At 44.9% G+C, this 22,377-nt stretch overlaps 1 protein-coding gene across 2 annotated transcripts in view; it reads right to left on the minus strand.

The window, feature by feature from the left end:
• The window catches only part of LOC102050241 (unconventional myosin-X-like), a 93,690-nt gene that overhangs the window by 53,637 nt on the left and 17,676 nt on the right, over window positions 1–22,377 (minus strand). For both annotated transcript variants that reach the window (XM_055718175.1, XM_027810596.2), the window contains exons 3-13: window positions 20,094–20,252; window positions 16,328–16,515; window positions 15,950–16,084; window positions 11,226–11,350; window positions 9,875–9,888; window positions 9,139–9,223; window positions 7,466–7,569; window positions 5,953–6,082; window positions 5,065–5,183; window positions 1,206–1,352; window positions 393–493 (exon numbers count right to left, since the gene is read on the minus strand). In XM_055718175.1, coding sequence (XP_055574150.1) covers window positions 393–493; window positions 1,206–1,352; window positions 5,065–5,183; window positions 5,953–6,082; window positions 7,466–7,569; window positions 9,139–9,223; window positions 9,875–9,888; window positions 11,226–11,350; window positions 15,950–16,084; window positions 16,328–16,515; window positions 20,094–20,252 — 1,307 coding nt within the window. The remainder of the gene's footprint in view (window positions 1–392; window positions 494–1,205; window positions 1,353–5,064; window positions 5,184–5,952; window positions 6,083–7,465; window positions 7,570–9,138; window positions 9,224–9,874; window positions 9,889–11,225; window positions 11,351–15,949; window positions 16,085–16,327; window positions 16,516–20,093; window positions 20,253–22,377) is intronic.

Consider the following 22,377-nt stretch of genomic DNA (forward strand, 5'->3'; position numbering starts at 1 on the left):
CTAACCATCTATCTTTAGTGACTTTATTTTTTGCACACCAAGATTCTACCTGCGTAATACCACCGCTACCATAGGTAAATCATTACTGAAGTCAGTAATAAGGCCAGTGACCACGTGTTCTAATGTGTTAAAGCCCAAGATCTTCCCACTCAGCTGAGACATAGAAGGGAGCCTGGACTTTCTAAATACAAGGGAGAAAGCTTTTGCTTGGAAACAAGGGACCTGTGCTGGCAGAGCATACAGACAGAGACATATCCACAGTCATGGTTGCACTAAGACCCAGCTGCCTCTCCTGCCTTAGTGGTAGGGACTGGACAGCACAAAGGAGGGATGATGTCCCCCATTCTACCACTTGTGAAAGCAATAGGGGCCCCACTCCCTCCATTTGTCACCTGTTGTACTCCAGCTGCTCCAAGGAGAAGATGTGTTTGTTGAAATATTCCTGAAGTTTCTCATTTGCATAGTTAATATTAAACTGCTCAAAACGATTCACCTGTAAGAAGAAACAAAGGTAATAAAACTTAACATTCTTGTCCCTGGGCCCTAAAAGAATCTCTATCAGCAATGGGGAAGGTGCCAGGCCTGGAATAAAGCCAGAGAGCATAGAGGCAAGGAGTGTCAGATGGACATGAGGAGGAGAGTGCAGGGCGGTCCCACTAGGTGAACAGCTCTTGTAGCTTATGCAAAGTTAATTCACTAGGCCTAAATAGTAGTAAAAGATGCTAAAGACAATCGCATTTCTCTTCTTGGAAGAAAGAAAGATAATTCACTGAGCGTTAGGTCCCTGGGTGTTCTGTTCTGTGAAATACCTCTGCGGTCACCGCCGTATGGTTGTTCAACATATATCCCTCATCAGCTGCAATTAGAAGCACTACACACAGGATTCTCAACACAAGGCAAAACAGACATGAACAAACAACATGCATGTAGAGGTTGGACATTTGTACACAAGTCAAAAATTCAGTATTACCTATCATAGCACATCTGTTTAGGATCTGTGTCACAAACCAGACCTTGAACATCAGCCTACATGAATACAGGTGGCAGAAATGGGCAGCTAAATATATCTTGCTGCTTCCGGGGGCAGTGAAGAAATTTCAGAATACCCTATGCTAATCCAAACAGGATACAACCCAACCCAAAATCCTTCCTATATGCAGTGATGTCTCCAAAACCAACCCACCCTGCAAAGACAAAATCCTGACCTGAAAATTCTCAAAGCCGAAGATATCCAGGATGCCCACAGACTTAAAGTTTTCCTTGCCCTTGATCTTCGTATTAATCTTACTAATGAGCCATGAAAAACACTGGGAATAGAGCGCCATAGAGAGGGAATCCCTGGAGTCAGCTGCCTGTAAATATATAGAGAAAAAATGAGTCACAGGGAGAAAAGGCAGCGTAAGGGGGCACCAAAAATCTCTATAGAACTTTGGGTTCCTCCACTCCTCTTCAGATGTCTCATCCTCTATTGGTTGTGTATGGTGCAGTATTTATATGTATAGTCAACATTCAAGTTTGCAAATAACCCAGCAACACACAGATGTATGGTGTATGACCTTTAGGTAACTGATCTGGAGAGGCTGAGGGAAGTAGCAAAATCACTGACATCTTTTGGAACAAGTGTTGGGGCAGGGAAGGTGGCAAAATACCTCACAACTAAGCCTCCAGCAGTCATTTACATCACTTGAGCCAACATTTGCAGTGACCAGCAAGTTATCTCAATTCAGTACTCCTAGTACAGCTGTCAAATGGGTGTCCACTCAGTTTTTCAAAAACTGGTAGGGCAGGATTTAATACAGTATTCTGTCACCAAGTTACCTCAAAAATCCACTCTTCAAAACCTTCCTGCAAACTGCATCATGTTACTGGAAGCCAGGTAGGCCAGCATGGATTGAGAGATCTTCCTGGAGCTGACCCAATGTCCCATGCAGTGATCATAACCAAATGTCATAGGTGGAAAAAATGACTTAAATTGTAATCACTAACAGGCAGTAGATGACTGGGTGTATGTAAGTGGGTGGATGATTGTCTAAAATTGAACTTTTGAAATTCAAGCAAAAGCCTGCTACTTGATAGCTGTAACAGGAGTGGGCTAGTTGCAAATTATGCTAACACTTGGACTAAACAAAAGTGGCATGCTCCAAATCCTCCAATTAATAAAGAGACATGAGACAGAACCACAAATTAAGAGGCTGATCACATGCTATCCTTCTGCACATACACTATTTAGACTGGGAAACCAGGGCTTAGGGTTCTGGAAAAAGAGGAGGCCAAAGTAAGGGATCCCAAAAAGTGGATGTGATCCTAGAGAGTAGAAAAAGGGGCCAGGAAAGAAGATGGCAAAGATCTTGACTGAAAGAAAGACGGTGGAAACGGGGAAAAATCCTGGAGATCAGAGACAGGTGGAGACAAATGCCAGGGTATGCCCAAGGACCTTGGCTGGTAGTTCCCAAGACCAGTAATTGCAAGGAGCTACACAACACAAATCAACACAACTTTCTGTTTGACCCTCCTAGACAAGCAGCAGCCTCCCAACTGGGAAAAGAAGTTGACATCTAATGAATGTAATGCTGAGGGATGAGTGAGCAAGTATGTGAAATAATCAAGTAGGGTAAAAGCTATAATCTTGTCCTTTCATAAATAAATCACAGTATCTACGTGAATTACAGGCTGTTTACTCTGTGTCATTTATGACACCAGGGTAATTCCTTCAGTAGGTTTGACCAGCAATGACAGAGATCTTCTAAATACACCCTCACGCTCTTCAGTTTTGCAGGCCTGAATAACATGACCTCTTCTGTTCTGCTTTGCTAATGGCCCAGGCTAACTGCCTCTGCATCCTCCCGTCTCATCAAGCTGCAGAGGCCCAGCCTGCAACATCTTCCTTTTCACCCAGTCTCACTGTTTTTCTTTTCCTTTCTCTTCCTGGGTAGTATCTCCTCTCCAGCAACCCAAAGCTGAGAACACACAGCAACTTCTCCCCAGAAGAGAACATTTCAAAGCATGGGCACACATGGCTTTTCTGGGTATTTCTTCTCTCTGTCAGATAGTCTGTCTTATTACTTGGGACTGAGAATGCCCTTGAGGCCATGCCTCTGTATTGTCTCTGGCTGGACTCATTTTCCAGGAACAGGACCTCCCCATCCAGCTGTAAGCAAAGCCACTTTCCCCACAATATGGCTCAAATGACGTTCTCAAAGGCTCCTTTCACCCTCCCAGCTTTGCCCGCCTTCAGGCCAGTTCATCCATTCATCCCACTGAAATGTCAAAGCTCAGATGGGTAACGAGCCCATTACATAATGAGAAATCCCTGGCAGCTCTACCAATGCATTCCTGCAACAACACACAGGAATAGGTGGGCACAATACACCAGGGCTTAAGCAGGAACAGTATTTACAGGCCCAGTGTTCAGTGTACAGGCTCACCTAGTGAAGACAGCCTAGTAGTAGCTTGCTATAACAATTTTCTAGCAGTCCCAGTACTTCACTGGGCTGCACGCAGGAAGCATGGGGTCCAACATGCACAAATGTCAGGAATAGCTATACTATCAGGGAAAGCTCTGTCCAGGGAGACTCTTGTAAATCCTACAGCTGCGCACTGTTGCTCTGGACTGCATGGAGCGTCTCTGGCATTATTTGTTATCCATCCTTGTGCACTGATACAGAACGATGTGGCTCATGTAGGACAGACAGCTGAGAAGAAAAACTATGGTACTGGACATCGAGGATATCTACCACAGACTATATAGGCTGAAAAACAATTTTCACACAATTTCATTGCAAAGAAAGGTCATAGACTATGAAAAAAATATACCATTTCTCAAAAGCAAAGCTTAGTTTGCGATATATTAGCAGGTGTGTTCGCAGCAAGAAAAGAAGTGATTACTCCATTCTAATGAACACTGCTGAGACTTCAGCTTGAAATTGGCATTCAGTCAGGAGCACTCCACTTCTTGAAAGATGTGGGAAAATAGAGATAGAAGAAGAAGAAGAGATTTAGAAAATTACTTACAAGGCAACATTGAAGGAACTGGATTGTTTAGCTTAGAAAAGAGAACACCACATGAAAAACTTCACAGAAGCAGAAGCTTATAAGGTGGACAGCTTGGGGTGTCAGAGGTAATCTAAATATGAGGAAAACTTTTCAGCTCTAGACTCCACTGCAGCCAGAGCAGGATACTTACAGAGGCTGTGAAATTCCTTCCATGGGAAATCTGAAGGAAAGTTAGACACCCACCAGAGAGAGCCTAGTAACCAGTTTCTCTGCTAATGTAGAGGTTGGACTGATAAACCCTCTGCGGTCTGTGTGAGCACAAGATATCCATTATGGATGTTCATTTTCCTATAACATGATGCTTCTTTCATCCTAGTAACCTTATTCTTTGTTTCCCAGTGTCTTGGATTTTATTAATGACAGAAGATTTTTTAGTTATCTGTGCATGGACCTAAAACACCAAGAGTGCCCTCAAGTGATCAGCAACACCACAAGTTAAAGTTAGTAGGCACAACACTGTAATGAACCACAGAGAAATGTAATAGATAAGCAGGACTGGCTCCAGTACGCAGTACAGGTTCAGAACACGAGAACTACGTATCAGTTTATTTGGTCCTCCTTTGTGGTTCTATGGATACACTAAGAAGCTACTGTGGGGTTACAACCCACCATCTACCAGATGTTTGGTGGTAACTGCGTGCAAGATTTATCTTCCAATAAATGCAGCATAACCTGGGAGTTCTGCAAGTAGAAGCATGCACACATGCAATTACCACAAAGCATCTGATGTATATTCTGCATGACACAAGAATGATCAATCCCTGGTAAGCGAAGGTGACTTAAAATCAGTATTGTGCATTGCCATTTGCAAGTGAACTCCCCTGTAAAGCCTAAAAAGCAAAGTCAATACTGTGTCCTGAACTACCAATAAGGGAAAAATATTTGAGGACACAGCAGAGTGCCTAGGGGTGTAACAGGGAACCCTACAGTCGAATGGATGAAACCAGAGGGAGACAGAGGGCCTAGAAATGCAGAAGTAGCAGAAGCAGTAGCATACACTAGGACACTTACCTGCTCCACAGTGAGAGGGGAGCTGATCTCTTCCCCACGCAGAATCATGGACCTCTGTGTCAGTACTTCAGAAAGCTGAAAGGAGTCTAAGCCCAGGAGGTCACTGGCAATGTTCAGCACTAATAACAGAGGAGGACACGTTTTTCTCCTGCACGGACCCCAGGGACTCCTACAAGGCAAGTGACTAAGCCCCAGCACAAAACACACTCCTCTTAACTCTCTTTGGCATACCCAAAGCTGTACATTCACATATCCATTCTGTGGCAGGGTAAGCACCTATTATGGGCCCCAGTCAGACAGCCTTTCTGCTGACAACAGGAAGAGCAAAACACTGTGTAAAGCTCAGCACCAACAAAATATTTATTGAATGAGAAGATATGTTTTCCTAAAGGCACAATAGTGCAGTCTGAGCATGAGATTGCTAAACCTAGATGTTCAAGAAGAGAGGCAATTAACTTAAGACTTGAAGCACTCACAATATTTGCTTCTGTCTGTTTAGGGATTCACCTGTAACAGAGTGCACACTAGCAGACGCTTCAAAGGAAGATGTGGGAAAGTCTCTAACAGACTACTTTTATCTCAAATACCCTCCTGTTCCTATTTCTTCCTGCTCTTTCAATGCAAAAGAGAAACTGTGAGACTCTGGACTCAGTCTGAGAGTATCCAGGAAGACAAATGGATCACAGGGCCACAACCCAACTGAATTATACTGGTGCTCTGGAGCCACGCATCCTGTAGCAATGCTTTTGCAGGGTTAAACTTCAGGGAACTTGCTGGCAAAAGCACTGCAGACCAGTATAGCAGAGAGAGAAAGGATGATGGAGTAAGCTTCACTGGTGGTCTTATGGGGCTTTGCATGGTCTACCAAGTTGCTAGGGTCCTACTTACCTGCTTTTGTTGTAACCTGGGCCCCACCAGCTGTCATGAATTCAACGTTTCCCAAATGAAGTGTTCCAGAAAGAAGTTTGAAGATGTCTCTGATTTCTTCAGTGCTGAAGTCCACCACTTTCATGGCAGTCTGTACAAAACCATACAGCTAATGTTGGCTGTACATAACTGTACTGTGCAGCTGCAGTACAATGCAACTGCCACATTCATGCCCAGCTCATACAAGATGTAAAACTCAGAATTACAGTCATTGTGACTCAAAGTGAAACAGGATGGCACAGCCCCTCTCTCAGCTATACATCTTGTCAACGACCTTCACTGTCTCCCATTCTCTCCTTCATTTACCCTATCCCTATCTAAGGCAGGTGGGCATCTGCCCAATCATCAACTTGGACTTTGCTGCTGCCCTTGCCTGTCTGTCACAGGAAGAACATTGCCTGTGTGAGGAAATCCTTCCCTGAACACTGACACTACAGTTTACAGATATCACTGGACTGCTGCTACATTCTGCCTTATTGTCTTCCCTGAAGGACAGACCCATAAATATAATTTACCCTGATCCATGTAACCCCCTTAATTTACTCTAACTTAGAACAGTAGATCTATGCAGCAAAATTTAAAGCCAGCCTTTCAGCATTAACTGCTAGAAGGTCAGAAACAGGTTACCAGATAATGAGGAAGTATGGCACATTCCCTCTGTCTTACTGCATGCATGTGAGCCAGGATTCTTCTGGTATAAATTGACTTTGAGAGGTAGGACCTAGTTTTCATGCATTCACTCTGTCGGTAAGGTACTCCAGGGTTCTAGTTCCCTTTTTTCCTCCAGGCATCTCCTCAGCTGAAGTATAAATGCCATGTCACTATTGAAACCTCTACTGTACAGGAGACATTTCCTTCCCTCAGATCACACCTTAGCAGGAGCTACTGAAATCCCAAGCTGACTCCTCTCACCTTGCTTACCAAGTTTCACCTACACCATTAAAACCCTCAGGCCAATAACCACTTATCAAACAGAACATGAATTGCATATTCATCCTGCTAAACCCATAACCTCTGGTAAAGTTACAGATGTCTATAGAAATCTGTGTGGTATTTCAGAATATGCTGTTTTCACAGGTGATACAACTTCACCAGACCATTTCTGGAGAACACTACCTTCATACCAAACTGTCCCCCTTCTAATGGTTAGCGTGAGGTTTCCTGCATTGGGCCATCTAGAGGGCTTTCAGGAACCACTATGGGGTAGGGAGTGGGGTTCATGCTCCCCAAAGTCTCTGTCATCATTCTATATTATTATTCAACCTTGACTGTTTCCCAAATTCCCCCATTTCTGTACACTAAAAACACTCTTTGAGCCTTGTTTTTACCATAAACAGAGCTAAGTTTCAGGCTTGTTGAACACCAGATTTTGGCTTAGGGCAAATAAATTCTGCCTGTAAGATCTAGACCCTGCAGCATGTTTAGCCCATGAGATTGTGCCCAGAAGTTCAGGAGGAATTAGGACAGGACTCACCATGACCTTACTGAACATCTCTACATCATTCAGGTTCTCATCAGTCACACAACCAGACTGGTTTAAGTAGCGATAAGTCTCTGGCTCAGACAGGGAGAGGCTCTCTGCAACAGAGGAAAGAGAGGCAGGGAAGACAATTTTGCTTAGCAGTCAGCCTTTTCATTCTATCATCTTGGTCCCCCAAAACAGTGTGTATTACTACCATAGGGAAAGTTCATCTGAACAGATTCCATATCCCTCAAAAGCCGCACCTAGGCAGTGAATGCACCGGGGAAGGGGAAGAGGAGGGTGTGCAGTAACAAAGCTTGCAAATGGTAGGCAAAATTATTTAGAGCAGTCAAATCCCAAGCTGCAGAGTCACAGAAGAATATTTCAATACTGAATTGACTCAGAAAAAAAACCACAAAACCCAAGAGAGAAGATTAAATTCAATCTTATAAAGTGTAGAGAAAAAGTCTTAACTATACACATACAGTAATGACCTCTAAATTAGGTATCACCACTTGAGAGAGTTCTGAGAGTCACAATAAGATTTTTGAAGACATCATCTCAGTGCTAAACAGCAGCCAAAAACTGAACACAGTTCAGTTCCTTCCGTTTTAGAAGGAACACAGAACATAAAACCAGAATCAGACCTCTGTACTTAACTATAGCACAACTACATCTTAAACACTATCTGCAGGTTTGAACACCCATTTTGAAAAGGATAGAGGAGAACTAAAAGATCTATGGAGAAAAGAGGCAAGGATAATCAAGAACCAGAAAAACATTAAAGATGGGAGAAGTGAAGCAGCCTGGGACACCAGCTTGGAAAGGGAGATGGGGAAGAATAGCAGAGATCTGCTGAAGAAAATAATCTGGTTTGTATGCTTTCCCCAAGTACTTGCTGATAATCATGGTCCTCACTATTTCCCTTCTGCTTTACATGGATTTCTGAATTGACCTACATGGCCATTCTTGTAAGAACTCCCTAGAACTGAAGCCCCACTCCACTCTGTCAGGCCCAACTCTTCCATCTGATTTCTCTGACACACACAGAACAAAAGCATAAAGAAATTCTCCAGTCCCTCAAAACCAGGCTGCAACTGTAACATGTTCCTGCCCGCCTATCTGACCTGTCAGCAAGTGCTCAGGGCAGGTATGCACAAATGTTGTTAAGGGGGTGCTGCACTACAAAGAGGACTCTTCCACAGCCTGCAGCTGCTGCTTTCTCTGCATGCCCTCTTTCAGACCCACCTCTCCCTTCCCAAGGTACAGAGCTATAAACACTTTGTTCAGATACTAGATATGTTTTGACTCTTGTCCTGCCTCTACATCACTGGTCATTCCCATTCTTACCTCTCCTATTACCTATATTGAAGGTTTTTTGTAAAGGTATGTCTGTCAGTCCAACCTTTGAACTCCTTGAACAGCTCCCATCAGCATCTGAATCAACTTCAGCACAGACCTTCCCTTCCAGCTCAGAATACCTGAAGTGTCTTTTCTCATATAGTATTTCTGTCATCCTCAGTCTCTTTCTCTCAACTCCCCTTTCTGTTTCCCATGAAATCACCATATAGCCTTCCAGAAAAATATATCAAGTACATAAAATATCCATGCTCTAACTTACTTACACCTGCTTCACATGCTGGACCGGAAAGAGGACAGAGCCATATCCCAGAAAATGAAATTACCTTTCTGCTCCCCACTCACACCAGCTAGCAGGGCATAAAAGATGTGATAATTCCTCTCTCCAGGGTTCTGGTGTACCACTCTGTTCTGAAACAAAGAATACAGGAATAGTGAGTAGAAGAGATCACACTTGTGATTGCAAAGGCAAAGAGAGGACCAGGATGCAGGTAAATAAATCTCCAGGGCTGATGCATAAAGAGGCTTCTTCCAGTTTAGTGATGGTGTTGTCTAAATAAGCTCTAGATCAAGATCTTGTCATGTGTGGATGTGCAACTGGCAGTGTACCAACTTCTCCGTACTCGGAGTGCACACACAGGCAAACCAAACCTTGTCAGTTCTGGCCCCACTCCTCAGTGAGTTCCTGAGTCCAAAGTAAACCACACCAGAGCAGAGATGTCTGCATTTGGAGTTGTATGCCCATATTCCTCTCCGCAGAATTCAGTTTCCAAGTATTTGTTCTCTCTCCCTTTCCCCTTTGTAAATACCTTTTTCTTGGAGTCTCTCTATAAAGCACAGAGTTTATCAAAGACAGGAGAACAGGCTCTGATAGATACAGAACAAACATTGTTCCTCCACTATCCCCTTCCTCACTTCCTCAGTTGGGGCAGTTGCAGTAGTAACACCTAAAGGGCTCGTGTCTATGTGTTGTGACAGAGGCAGCAGCATCCAGGAAGACATCTGGCACTGCCCCACTGTGAGGAGAGGTCTCGCCCGTCAGTCAGTAGAGATGATACCTACCTTTTCCAGTAAATCTGAATAGCATGTTAAGGAGAAAACATTCAAATGTCATATGCACAGATCTCCTGATGACTATCAAAGAATCTTCTAGACACATTGGAATGCAACTTATAACAAGCACAAATCATTAAATAACTGACACTTTGGGAAGTGGACAAAGAGCAGTCCCAAACATCATCTCGGATCCTCCTCTCTACTTCTTATCCAAGGAGGTATTATGTGTAAAAGAGATATTTAAAAGGACAGGATCAGACAGAGCATAGAACCTGCACAATGGTGAGGTAACCTAGCAAAGGAGGAGCCACACCAGGGACACCTAGAAAGATTAGAGAGGCCACTCTAATCTGAAAGTCTGTATTGCACACAGCAAGTCTTGCATAAATTCTCATTGCTTCTGCAAGAGACCCCTATCTTTAATCTACTGAAGGAACAAAGAACAGAGACTAAACAATCTAAGCCTGTTATTTACAACAGTAGTAAATTCATCTGACTGCTGCTCCACTGGAAATTGGTGTGGTTTGCAAGTCATCAGCAGCTTTGTAGCCAGGGCAGCTTTAGCTGCCTCATGTACATAAAAGGTATATCAAAGCCTTTGGGAGAGGGGTACATGGGCATACAGGGAAGAAAGTGGTTATAGCACAACATAATTCAATTATATCCAGTCTTCCCTGTCCTTGTTTTCACTGGAACAGACTCCCCAGGCAAGTGGTCACAGCACCAAGCCTGTCAAAGTTCAAGAGGCATTTGGATGACGCTCTCAGTCATATGATTTAGTTTTAGGTAGTCCTGTGAGGAGCAGGGAGTTCGACTCTATGTTCCTTACAGGTCCCTTCCAACTTGAGATACTCTGTGATTTGGGTTCCAAGGCCCACTGGAGATGGGCAACCCAAATCAAAGAGTTATAACTGGCCCTCTAAATTCCTGGTCTCCTCTGCATATAGACATTGTGCAGAATATATTGATTCTTAGCTTGGTCTCACTTTTTCTAAATCATTAATTCATTGGCAGAGCTAGCATGAGGGAACAAACTTCTGGGAAAAACAGGATGCAGTCAACATGAGGGATCTTCCTAGGCAGCAAATTTTAGGGATTTAAGTATCAAGGTGTTGTGATTGCCAAAGTGAAAAGTCAAACTATGTCTCTTCCTAATTTAGTACCTAGACAAAAGGTTTCCAGAGTTAGGTGCTGCAGAGCCACAAAACAAACACTTCTTCCCTCTTCAAGTTGCAAATTTGCCCACAGTTATAAACTGGCTTTGAGAAAGTCTGATGTGGGATTTCCTGACCCTCTCTGAGCACCTCCTCATCTTCACTCACTCCATCCATTTCTGGTCTACTGAAGAAAAGGATACAATCAGTTACTCGGCCTCCCTGGATGTGTCCATGTTGAGAGAAGTGCAGCTGAATGAACTTGCCAAAGCGGCTGGAGTTGTTGTTATAAACTGTCTTGGCATTTCCAAAGGCCTCCAGAATGGGGCTGCAGAAACAAGGCAATGAAGGTATGATGCGTGTACCATTATGAAGGTGATGAGGTACCATTAGAACAAAGCATGTGTCCAGCCTTTCGCCACTTGCACAGTGTGCACTGCCATGTGAGATTAATTTGTTACAGCAACAGAGTGGACAAGCAGGAAGAGCTCAAGGGTAATAAAGGATAGCAAGAGCACACTGCTAGAAAAATTTTAATCCTTTGGGATTGGAATTAATTAAATCAGTCCCCAGTCAGTATGGGCAGCTGGTCAAGGGCATTCCCCACCGATGTGGCTTCAGGAAATGAAAGGTGGCAAGACCCAGCCAGGCTGCATGCTTAACACAGCAGCATTCCATCAAATGGGCTTGCATTTTTTTCAGAAGCATCAGATAAATAAAGCAAACACTCTGTAGCTTTAAACCACGTACTTCTGTTTCCCCTTCTGTCTTCGAAAGAGAAGACAGTATAAGTCATCGCTCAGAATTACAGGCAAACATTTTCAAACTAACAAACAAACATAGTCCTAAATAAATTGTTTGGTACTGAAATTTGATTCTGGAACACAAAGGCCCTTGTTACTTAAATCTTGCTTAGGCTGATACAAGCCACATGGCTTCCAAGTAGAGGCACTATACACGCACTATAGATTTGAAAACTTCATTCTTTTTTCTAAGCCACATCATCCACTTCAGGAAAACAATGTTGAAAAAAAAGTAATCTATCACCAAACTTCAGACAGGTGATGAAGAATTTTGTGTCCTGGTCACATTCCTGTCTTCATTAGGTTCACACAACATGGAAAATAGTGAGTTAAAATGGAACTTCATTCTTGCTCCAAACAACAGTACAAGTGAACAGCCTAAACCATTCAAAAATGATGGATCCAGGATTAAAATATTCATTTTTGCAGTTTAGCCAATTCTAAAATAATCTGAAGGCCTGACAAAGTAAGGAGTCATGGAGATGCTATAAGAACAGCCTGTATGTAGTCACATTTAATTTTAAAACATACATAGTTTTTAACAAAAATTATTGCCACCATTACCCTGAGAAATACTGGCTTTTTAAACATCTCCTTTGATCTACTGGGTGGTTCCTCTGGAGACAGGAGCAGAGACAGGATTATTCACAAGTTAATAATTATAACATTACAAATAATCACAACTACAGATACTGCTGGAGTTTGCTGAAAGCTTCAGCCCTTGCAAGTGTTGGCTAAGTGAGAGCTGTGATTGGCAGAAAGGCCCAACAACCTTCAGGAAACTTCAGGTAGTATTTTCCTTATTTATCTCTTGAAAATACCTTTTTAAAGAAACAAAAGCATAGAAATTAAATTGCTCTGTTATAATACATTACAACCACAGAAATCTCAGACATAGAAACCTGTCTGCACAGATCAGGAGGTAAGTTCCTTTCCCTGGAGAATTTGCCAAGACCCATGCCTCTGAAACAAGTATGGAAATAAGGACATTGCACAGAAATATCCCACTGAACACATCAATGCCATGAATCAACAAAAATGAACGGGGACAACCAGAAAAAGGGAGGACAAAGTTATGTTATACAACCATCACAGTTGCAGTGAGGGTGCAGTAGCCAGCCAGCCAATCTTTATGGCTCTAAATCACGTTAAATTAGATAAGCAAAGCACAAGGAAGTATCTTTATAGTTTATTCTGGCAATGAGCTCACACACATGAGTGCGGAAGTCCTTCAGGGATCGGGAGGAAACAGGCACGTGGGTGTCTGAGGCTAGTGGCAGCTGCAAGGCAGAGGGGTGGGTGAGCTAACACAGCCAGGAATGAGGGCAGGTGCCTGCGCCAAGCAAACTGCCTGCACCAGCGGGCGCGTCACAACGTGGCATTTGATGCAGCAGTGAACTGTGCAAGGCAGAATGGCACATCAGGAAGGTGATGCTGGCTGCATGTGGACAGGGTGTGCTGCAGCACTCAAAATGATGGGCAGTTTCAGCAGGGCAGCAGAAAGCAAAGCCTGGATTTTAGAAATACTGCAGTATATGCAGCTCCAGGATTCAGATGCATAGCTGAAGACAAAAAAGAAGATTCAAAGATTAGAGAGATGAATGACAGGAAAGGTGGCTATGCTGTCAGCAGTGACACCCAACATGGAGAAAGGAGCTTCAGAGTGAAGCAAGCAAGAAAAAAAGCCGAGAGGAAAGTTAGCAGAATTTTTAATGGACTGATGGATATTTTCAAGGAAAATAGACCAAAATTTACTGTGCCGAGGGAGTTTTCAGAGCCTGATTGCTGAGAAATATACCAAGCATGAATGTTACAAGACATAAAGAAACGATAGAAAGCTGACATAACACTTTGTTTATAATGCTGTCTGAAATGGATTCTTTATCCAGCATTATTCATGGTTATATGCTGGGGTGCAAGAATAAAAATCCACCATAAGCTAACCCAAGGAGGGCCACTGGCAGAGCAAGTGAAGCTAAACTGCAAACATATGCGGTAGACACTTTAGGAGTGGCAGCAGCTTCTGGCTCTGGTCCAGGTTTTCAATTTCTTCAGGGAAAAGGTGAACAACCAGATTCTCTTGCATTCGCATTGCAATAGCTCATGTAGCACTAGAGTTGCACACAAACAGGTCTTGAGCTCTTACTCCACCTCACTGCTGTAGGATCTTGCAGACTCAGGAGTCACCTACCTACCGTCGTAAGTTTTCTAGGTCACAGTCAAGTTACTGCTTAACCACTAAGTGGGTTTGAGCCTTCTAAGCTGCTTGCCTTAAAGCAGATTTTGCAGATCTTCAGTCATGACTGTATCGTACTTAAGAGCTTTCTCCAATTTGCCAATGTCCCTGGTAAAATCTGCACACCTGCAAAGGATAAATCATCCAACAAAGGTCTCTCGAGCACTAGGTCCAAAGGCAGCGACTCTTCTGCTCAATGCTGCTCTGCTTATAAAGATCCTAAAAACTGCAATGTTCTTGCAGCTGCCACGTTAGACACTGCATGTCTGCTTAGGCTATTTTCACCACAGTTACTAATAACTTCTTTGCGTCACCGTCTTCCAGGAAACATTCCTTCTCTCTGGGCCCTGAAATATGCCACTTGCATGAGAGTCACTTTTACACAGATGGTTCAAAGGATTCCAGCTTATTACACAACTAGATCCTGTTGCAGACATCTGAGTTACTCCTCTGCAGGTTTCTGCAACTATCAGAGGCTCAAACTGGGACCAACTTGCAGCCTTGCCCTTGACGGTACTGAACTGAAGAGCCCAGCAAGGTCCTCCAGTCACAGGCAAGATGGTCTTGTGTTGGAAAACCTTTGTTTAATTTAATTTATTAAATAAAATTCAGGTGTTAAGAAAAAGGAGGACACAAACAATAAAACAGACACTTAAGTAAACACCTTTCCTTCCTCTTCCCAAGGCTGACCTGAAAGTCAAACACCTATTGCCCTCCTTTTCTTAGCCTCAGCTTCCATTTTTACCTCAGGTTACCACCAGTCCCTCGCAACTCCCCCCACAAGGCAGCACAGGAGGCTGGGGTCACTCACAACTGCTTCTTTCTGTCACTCTTCGCTTCCTTGTTTTCGCTGCTGCTCTTCACCTCTTTCTGGTTTTCCTCAGCTGCACTTTGCTTCTTCAGGTTTTCCTGACACTTTTTTCCTTGGTGCCCCCATTCCAGCGTGGGTCACCCATGGGCCACAATCCCTCAGGGGTGTCCCTGCCCTAGTGTGGGCCACGGTCCCTCAGGGGTGTCAGGACCTCCTTTGGCATGAAGGATCCCTGACAGAGCATGCCTCCATCCCCTCACGGCTGCCAGTTTCTTCCACAGATACATTTGATCCAGGTGCCGTACACCTCCCTGCCTGCTCGACGCCTTAGCAAGGCTTCGGCAGGTGGTGGTTATTGCAGCGCCAGCTCCAGCCGAGACCAGCTCTGACCAGCCCAGAGCCTCCTCCCAACACAGGCCCCAGCAAACCTCCTCACTTGTGCCCCTCACAGATCCCATGGACAATTCACCATCAAATCACCTCCTGGGCAGCAAGAGAGCTGTAAGGCAGCGCAAAGGACCCCTGAGGGCAAGAACCACCGATGGCCTGAAACAAATGGAGGCTGGGGGAGAGCAGGGGCTGAAGGAGGAGACCAGGATTCAGAGCATGACCGAGACTCACCACAAGCACGGCCACAACCGAGAGCTATGGGAGATGGGGATGACCTGGGACAGCCAGGGAGGAATGTTAACCACATCCCCTCCGGCTACTGCCATGGAAGATGTAGAGTTGGGAAGAGGGACAGTGCAGCCATGTGGGGGTGATCTCAAGGGTGCAGCCAGGCAAGCACGAGGGATGGGTTACTGAAGGAAGGAGAAATCCCAGCCTTGGCTACAGCATTAATTCTGCAGCAGCCATGTGCACGCCACGCTGCTATTGGAAAGAAACCTAATGCATCCACAGGCAGCTGGGAGAGCAGCCAGCATGAGGCGTCCCCGTGAGACTGCAACCTCTGCATTTCCCTGACATGGCACGGTTCAGCTGCGTGACCCTCACTGCCCAGGTCTGGCTCCGGCCACGGCCCAGCTGCCCCACGCCAAAGGCAGGCTGCCCCACATGCCCACGAGGTGACCGTACCTGCTTTCCAGGATGGCTTCTTCCACATGAGTGCTCTTCTCTGATGCAGGGGCCCCAAGGGAGGTTTGGCTCATGGCCGACAGAAATTTCAGCAGCAACTTGGTGCTCTCAGTCTTTCCAGCTCCACTTTCTCCACTGTTAAGAAAAAAATATACATTACAATCCCAAATCTGGGACAGACAGAGCTAATGATCATCCCACCCACAGCAGAATAATTATCTCCAGGGATAAATACATGGCATCTCCACCGTGGCAAGCAGGGATTAGGCAAAGGGCAGGGAGGATGGTGTGGATATTTAGGAAGATGTCATTGCAAATGGAGCAGCAGGAGCAAGGCATGTAATGAATCAGGGAGTAGCTGGTTCTTCCATTTCTAACCTTATCAGAACACACTGGCTGTCATGACGCTTCCACAAGCAGCAGTAGCACTCGTTAGCAGTGGCGAAGATATGGGGAGGCAGCTCACCCAGGCGGTGCCTTCTGTACAGGTCTATGGCATCCACACTGTACAGACCAGGGATGGGTTTGTAGGGATTTACTGATGCCAAGATGGAACCAATGTTTGTCTAAGGGGAGAAAACAAAACACAGCAAGGACATAAAGCTCCTAAAAAAAAAAGAAATCACTACAAACCTGGACCCTGAAATAACTCATGGTGAAGGCAGAAAGCCTAAATAAGGAAGCTGGGCTTCAGCAGAGAGCTCCCCAATTTGGCAAAGAATATCAGACCCCAGGACAAGGGCTGCATAACTCAGTACCGATGGGACCGTTTGAATTTTGCTGCTTTACAATAAAATGTTCTTAGTCTGTTGTCTGTCTGTGTTAGCTTAAGCTTATGCAATTTAAAAACATGAAGCTATCTTCATACCCAGCTACCCTGCACTGTGCTTGAGGCTGAAAGCAAAGCCAGGACTGAAGGAGTGTCAGGAGATACCTTCAATGCCCCTATCCACAGCCTTAAGTGAAGGGGTCTTGGCAGGGTTGAAGCACCTCCTGAACAAAGAGGTGGGATACAGACACAAACACACACACACACAAAGAGCCACTAAGCATATCGGGGGGGGTTCTGCTGAAAAATATGGGTTGGAGCAGCCTAAATCATTTGGTAAACCAAATCAAAATTGACAGCTGAAGATGAAGCTCAGGATTTCAAGTCAAAACGTTTCTACCTTTCCTACTAAACATTTTATTTTGAAAATATTTATTTTAAAAATCTCACAGTTCAAGAAAAGAGTTAGTAAAGTTTTAAATAAAATACCCAAAGCCTAATATTGAATTTCAACTGTATTCTTTTGTGAAGTCAGAAGGAAATTAATTTTGGTTTTTGGGGCATGATTTTTTCAGTTCAGCCAACCAGCTCAAATCCAGTTACTCTCAGAGCTGCAGTTCAGAGCAATGGTGCCTCCTCTCTCCTAACAATGACTTTGTAATATGGTCAACATCCAGCTTAAATCCTGCTGCTGGTGCGGGGGCCTCCTTCACAGGGGCATCTGGGACTGCTGTACTCCAGGAATACCTATTCTTACTAGGAGTGACAGAGGGAACACTTAGATTGCTGCAGTATATGCCAAGCTTTGTGACTAGGGACAACATCTAGTATTATTTCCAAACCCTGAACTAGGAGTCACCACATACATATCCAAGGATTTGCATGCACCCATTGGAGCTGTAAGCAAAACACTTGGTGACAAAACACATGCTTTCCCCTTGCCAAATGAAATCTGGGGCCATACTGCAAAGCCAAGCTTTGAAGATAGAAGCCAGATTGGTAAGATGCTGTAGTCACCAAAATATTTAAGGCTCATTTATTAAAGCAGCAGTCAGAGATCATCGGGGGGGGTAACATCACCTAGGCCTAATTGCATTATCAGTATGAACAGTAAGAACAAGTCCTGAGGACCCTCTGAGATGGATCTGTGTGGGCAGAAATAGAATTAATTGGTGATGAAAGCAATAAGCAAGCAGATTATCTCTGGCAAGACAGGTGGGAGGAAATAGGAAAGCACTGAGAGAGAAAACATGGATCAAGAAAAAGCACTGTACAAGCAGTGGGGGAACAGACGTTCAGAGACTACAAGACAGAGATGCCCATCCTAACACTTCACAGCATTTTTTCTCTCAGATGTTTCATTTTGTATTTCCCACTCCAGTTTCAGCTCTCCCAAGGAACAGAGCTCCCACCACAGTCCCTTCCAGAAACTTCTTCCACTACAGCCATCTCTTTCAAAGGTGTTTCTAGGAAACTTTTCCAGCTCTCAGTTGCAGTGTCCTCATCACCCTTATAGACAATATAGCAGCCGTTCTATTAGCAAGGAGTGGTCATCTGCAGAGGACTCTGTAGAGCAGGACAAGCCACACATGGCCATTCCTTCAGGTGAATTTGTTTTCCAGGAAACAATTATTTTTTTCACCTGTTTCTGATCTCACATGTTTCCTTAGAAAGATTTTTGGCCCTGACTGATAGGCATAACTCCTGTAAGTACAGCTTCATCTGCGACCTTAGCCTACTATGTTCTATCTGTGGAAACCCTTGAGGATCATATTAAATGAACTCAAGCCCTGTAACATTCATGGTATTCACAGATCACGCAAGTCGTTAGGTGACACTACAGCTGACACTCCCAATTCCTGCTTAAATGAAAACTATATGCAGCTGGGCCATGGCAAAAACTTATAATTAGCAATAAGGTAACTGCAATATTAATGTCTGCACTGCAGAAATGCAAAACAGCACTTGTACAGTTTGGTGACCCCCAGGTCAGACGCTGCACAAACATATACCCAGATCCAGTCCCACTCCAGCAGGGGCTTACAATCCTTCACTGAGGAGTTCTTCCCAGTGCTGAGCATGTTACAGAAGTCTGGCTCCTTCATAAATGTCAAAAAAAAACCCCAAAAATTCAGATCTGAGGTGCACAGCTGACACATTCAGGCACTATGCACAGGCAAAAAATGACATCCTATTTAAAATTTTACACCTGGATGGAGAAGGCACAAAACTAATGAAGGAATGACACATCAGAGCTAGAGGAAAGGCCTAAGGAGATACAGCTGCTGTGACACTGTCACAGTGCTGGTGTTGTGGCATTTCTAGTGCAAGACATAGACTGAAAAGGGACCAAGGGCCATCAAAAGAGCATGTACACGTGGGTTCTGCCACAAGATCACAAGGCTGTGTTGACAGACAGTAGGCAAGAGGGTCTACAGCAACAAAGAGAGAATTTGCAGCCTCCTCTGCATCCTGGTGCAAGAGATGGTTCAGAAACAGGGTCACTTTATTGATCATTTCCTGGAATACAGGTATATATGGTTTGGTTGCCTTGGTAACAGTTACTGTGCAACACAGAGATTTACATTTTTCCTGTCATAATCCAAAAAGCTCTGGGTGTATGTAGCATGGACAAGCAAGGTAAGAGTGAAGCAAGGTAATGTTTTTACCAAGGTAAATGACACTCTTTGTAATATACACTCCTTGTCCCCTTCAAGTCTCAGCAGAGCCCACTGCCATTCCAGCACTCCAGGGATGCCTCATCCCAGGTGTGCTTTCCCTCTCAGGTCCATTTTCTGATGCTTGCCTCCTTCCTGAAGGCCTGAGAGGGAAATTACGAGATGCTTTGAGTATTCACCTGTGCAAGGAGAGCAGAGCAACTCAGAAAAGGTACAACTGCTTGTAAAAGCAGATTTAGGCAACAGGTTTGCTTTCCTAGTTTTGTTGAGCAGTAGCTTTGTCTGTCCAGATCAGGAGGGATACTCAGCTGCAACCTGTGTATGCTGCACTTTCCAGTCTGCTTAGCCATATAAACCTCTGAACAGCAACAATGGGGAATGTGGGGAACATGAATGCCAGCTTGTAAAACACAGATGTTCATGGAGGACACAGAGCTGCAGAATTGCCACAAGGCCTAGAGGTGAATGTTCATGTTTTGGAAGTTCTTCTATAGCTGCAAAGAGGTCCCTCTGGTAGGGATAGGATCTTACAGGGCTGATGGAGCTGACAAGGCAGAAAAAACCTCCATTTCTAACCACATGAAACAATGCTTTCAGGAAACAATGGTAAAATCAGTATTTCACATGCAAAGTGGCAGCCCCGAAGCGAAACAAGAATAATTAGCCAGAAGGGACGTGGCCCAGCTTGAGCACTTACATAGATGTTACCCTGTTGATAGCGCTGGTGCAGGTTGAGCAGGATGGCAGCTTCATGCAGATCTCCCAGCATGGACATGTCTTCTACCCCATCCACACTGGTCTGGTGCATTGGCAACACTTTTTCTCTGGAAAGAGAGGCCCTGGGATACTGGAATACCTGGAAGAATGAGAAGAAAGGCAAATAAGCTCATGACACCTAGGCACACGGTCTGATTCCCTACCAGAAACGTGCCCCTTTCCACAGCTTTATCCTTCAGCACTGGAAAAGGAAATGAATAAGGCACAGATCTGCTCAATATTTTTATAGTCATTCTTCCATTTCTGTTCCTACATATTTGAGCACTCTGGTCAGAAACCATACAGCACAATCCCTACTTTTCCTACAGAGTCAGTCTATCACCTTTGCTACTGACAGGGACAGATCAATGCAAGGTTACTTGATTTTTACCAAAATCCCCTTAGCAGGAGCATGGCACCAGCCTCCAGCTGCACTAGGCTGTACAGGTATTACACACTGCACTCATGACTGTGAATGACGATGGCAGCTGCTCCCAAGAGACCAGGGACAGTCTTTCACAAAATACAGATGAGATCATGTTTTTGACTGAGGGGATGCTGGGACAAAGCTTATTCACATTCCAAGTCTGGCCTTGCACTCTCCATAGGAGCAGCCAGAGAGTGTCTGGGAGAGGTTTGCCATGTCAAGAGCAAAGGAAAGCAAAGCAGATGAGAAGACAAAGTACTGACATCCTGTGTGCATGCTGGCATGCATGTATACAATGCAGCTTTCAAAATGTTTGTACAGTGACAGCTATTAACTTCTATCACTGCTTTGGGAAGTACCCACTTCCCTCTCTATGCAGTTGCACTCTACTTGCCTCAACTGCTGCATCTTTCTTCTTGCTAGAGCTTCCTCCTCCTCAATAACCCACTCTTCAGCTATCAGGTCACCTTCTTCACCCCCTTCAACACAGCTGAGATTATGTGACTGTTCCCCTCCACCATAGCCACATCCCAGCCCTTCTTTCCTCCTCCTCAAGCACGAGGATGGCATTTCACAAAAGTTATTTCAGTTGCTTCCCACTCTCGGATTCAACCATGTGCCATCTCCCACCCAGCATCCCAAGCTGTGCTAGATGGTAAGACCCAAGACAGACAGATAGGAGACTTCATACAGGCAGTCTGGAGAAGCAAACAAGCAAACTGGCCCTCAGTAACCCTTCCAAAGAAACTGGGCTTTTCCTTCCCTTCTGGGGCTCTGGTCTCTATCTCATTTCCACCCCTGCTTGTCAGCCCTCCTAGGTGCCAGCAAGAAACTGACAGACTCCATAGGGAATGAACCATGATCTATAGCATTCATCTAACTGGTTTCTCCTGCCTGCTTTCCTGGAGTCCTCGGGCTGCTGTATCTGCTAGGGAGAGGCCATCCACGCAGCTGCAGGCTGAAGACAGAATGAGGTCACCCTGCCCCCTCCGGCGAGGAGCCACCCTCGTGAGTCCTTGCAGGGCACTCATTGCCGCAGCGCACTGCAGGTGCCCAGCAAGCACCCCTCTCAGCCCTGAGCCTGCACCCTTGGCAGTGCACAGAAGGAATGCCCTGGCACAGGACCCCTTTACGAGACCCCCACAATGCCTGCAAAAGCTTGCATGCGTCAGAACAGCAGCTCTGTTCCTGGAGGGAGCTGGGGAGAAGTGGGTTCATGTCCCCAGGTGCATTCAACTCAGGTCTGCCCAGTCACACCTAATGTGACAAGGACTCGGTCTCTTCCACTGGGAGACTGCCCCACAGTCCAATTTTCTTGCCAGCCAGGAGGCTTTCAAAGATACATAGTTCACATTCATGAACAGCATAGAACAAAGCCAACCTCAGTACACAGGCCACCTCCAGGCTTCTCCGCACCACTTCTGCACTCGGGTATCAGAGGGGTATAACTCTGCCAGCAGCGGCATCCCCCACTCTGCAAGCATGGCCCCAAAAAAACAAAAAACTTTTTTTTTTAATTCTTCAGAGCAGAGGCCTCGGGCACTTCCACAAAAGGACTGTGGGAGCAGGAAGGGAGAATGAGACACCTAAATTTAGGGCAGAGTACAAGCTTCAGAAGCACAACGTGAACCGGACTGCCAGGAGCAAAATTACCACAGCACTTGCAAACCATGAGGCAGCAGACCACCCCGGTTCTCTCTTCTCTGCTGACTTGGACAATTTTTGGAAGGGGACAATTCCAAAACAGTATGATGTGATCTTTCCTCACATCTGCCTGGTACTTACTTATTTACCACTG

The sequence above is a fragment of the Falco cherrug genome, chromosome 8, assembly GCF_023634085.1.
Source record: "Falco cherrug isolate bFalChe1 chromosome 8, bFalChe1.pri, whole genome shotgun sequence".
NCBI classification, from domain to species: Eukaryota; Metazoa; Chordata; class Aves; order Falconiformes; family Falconidae; genus Falco; species Falco cherrug.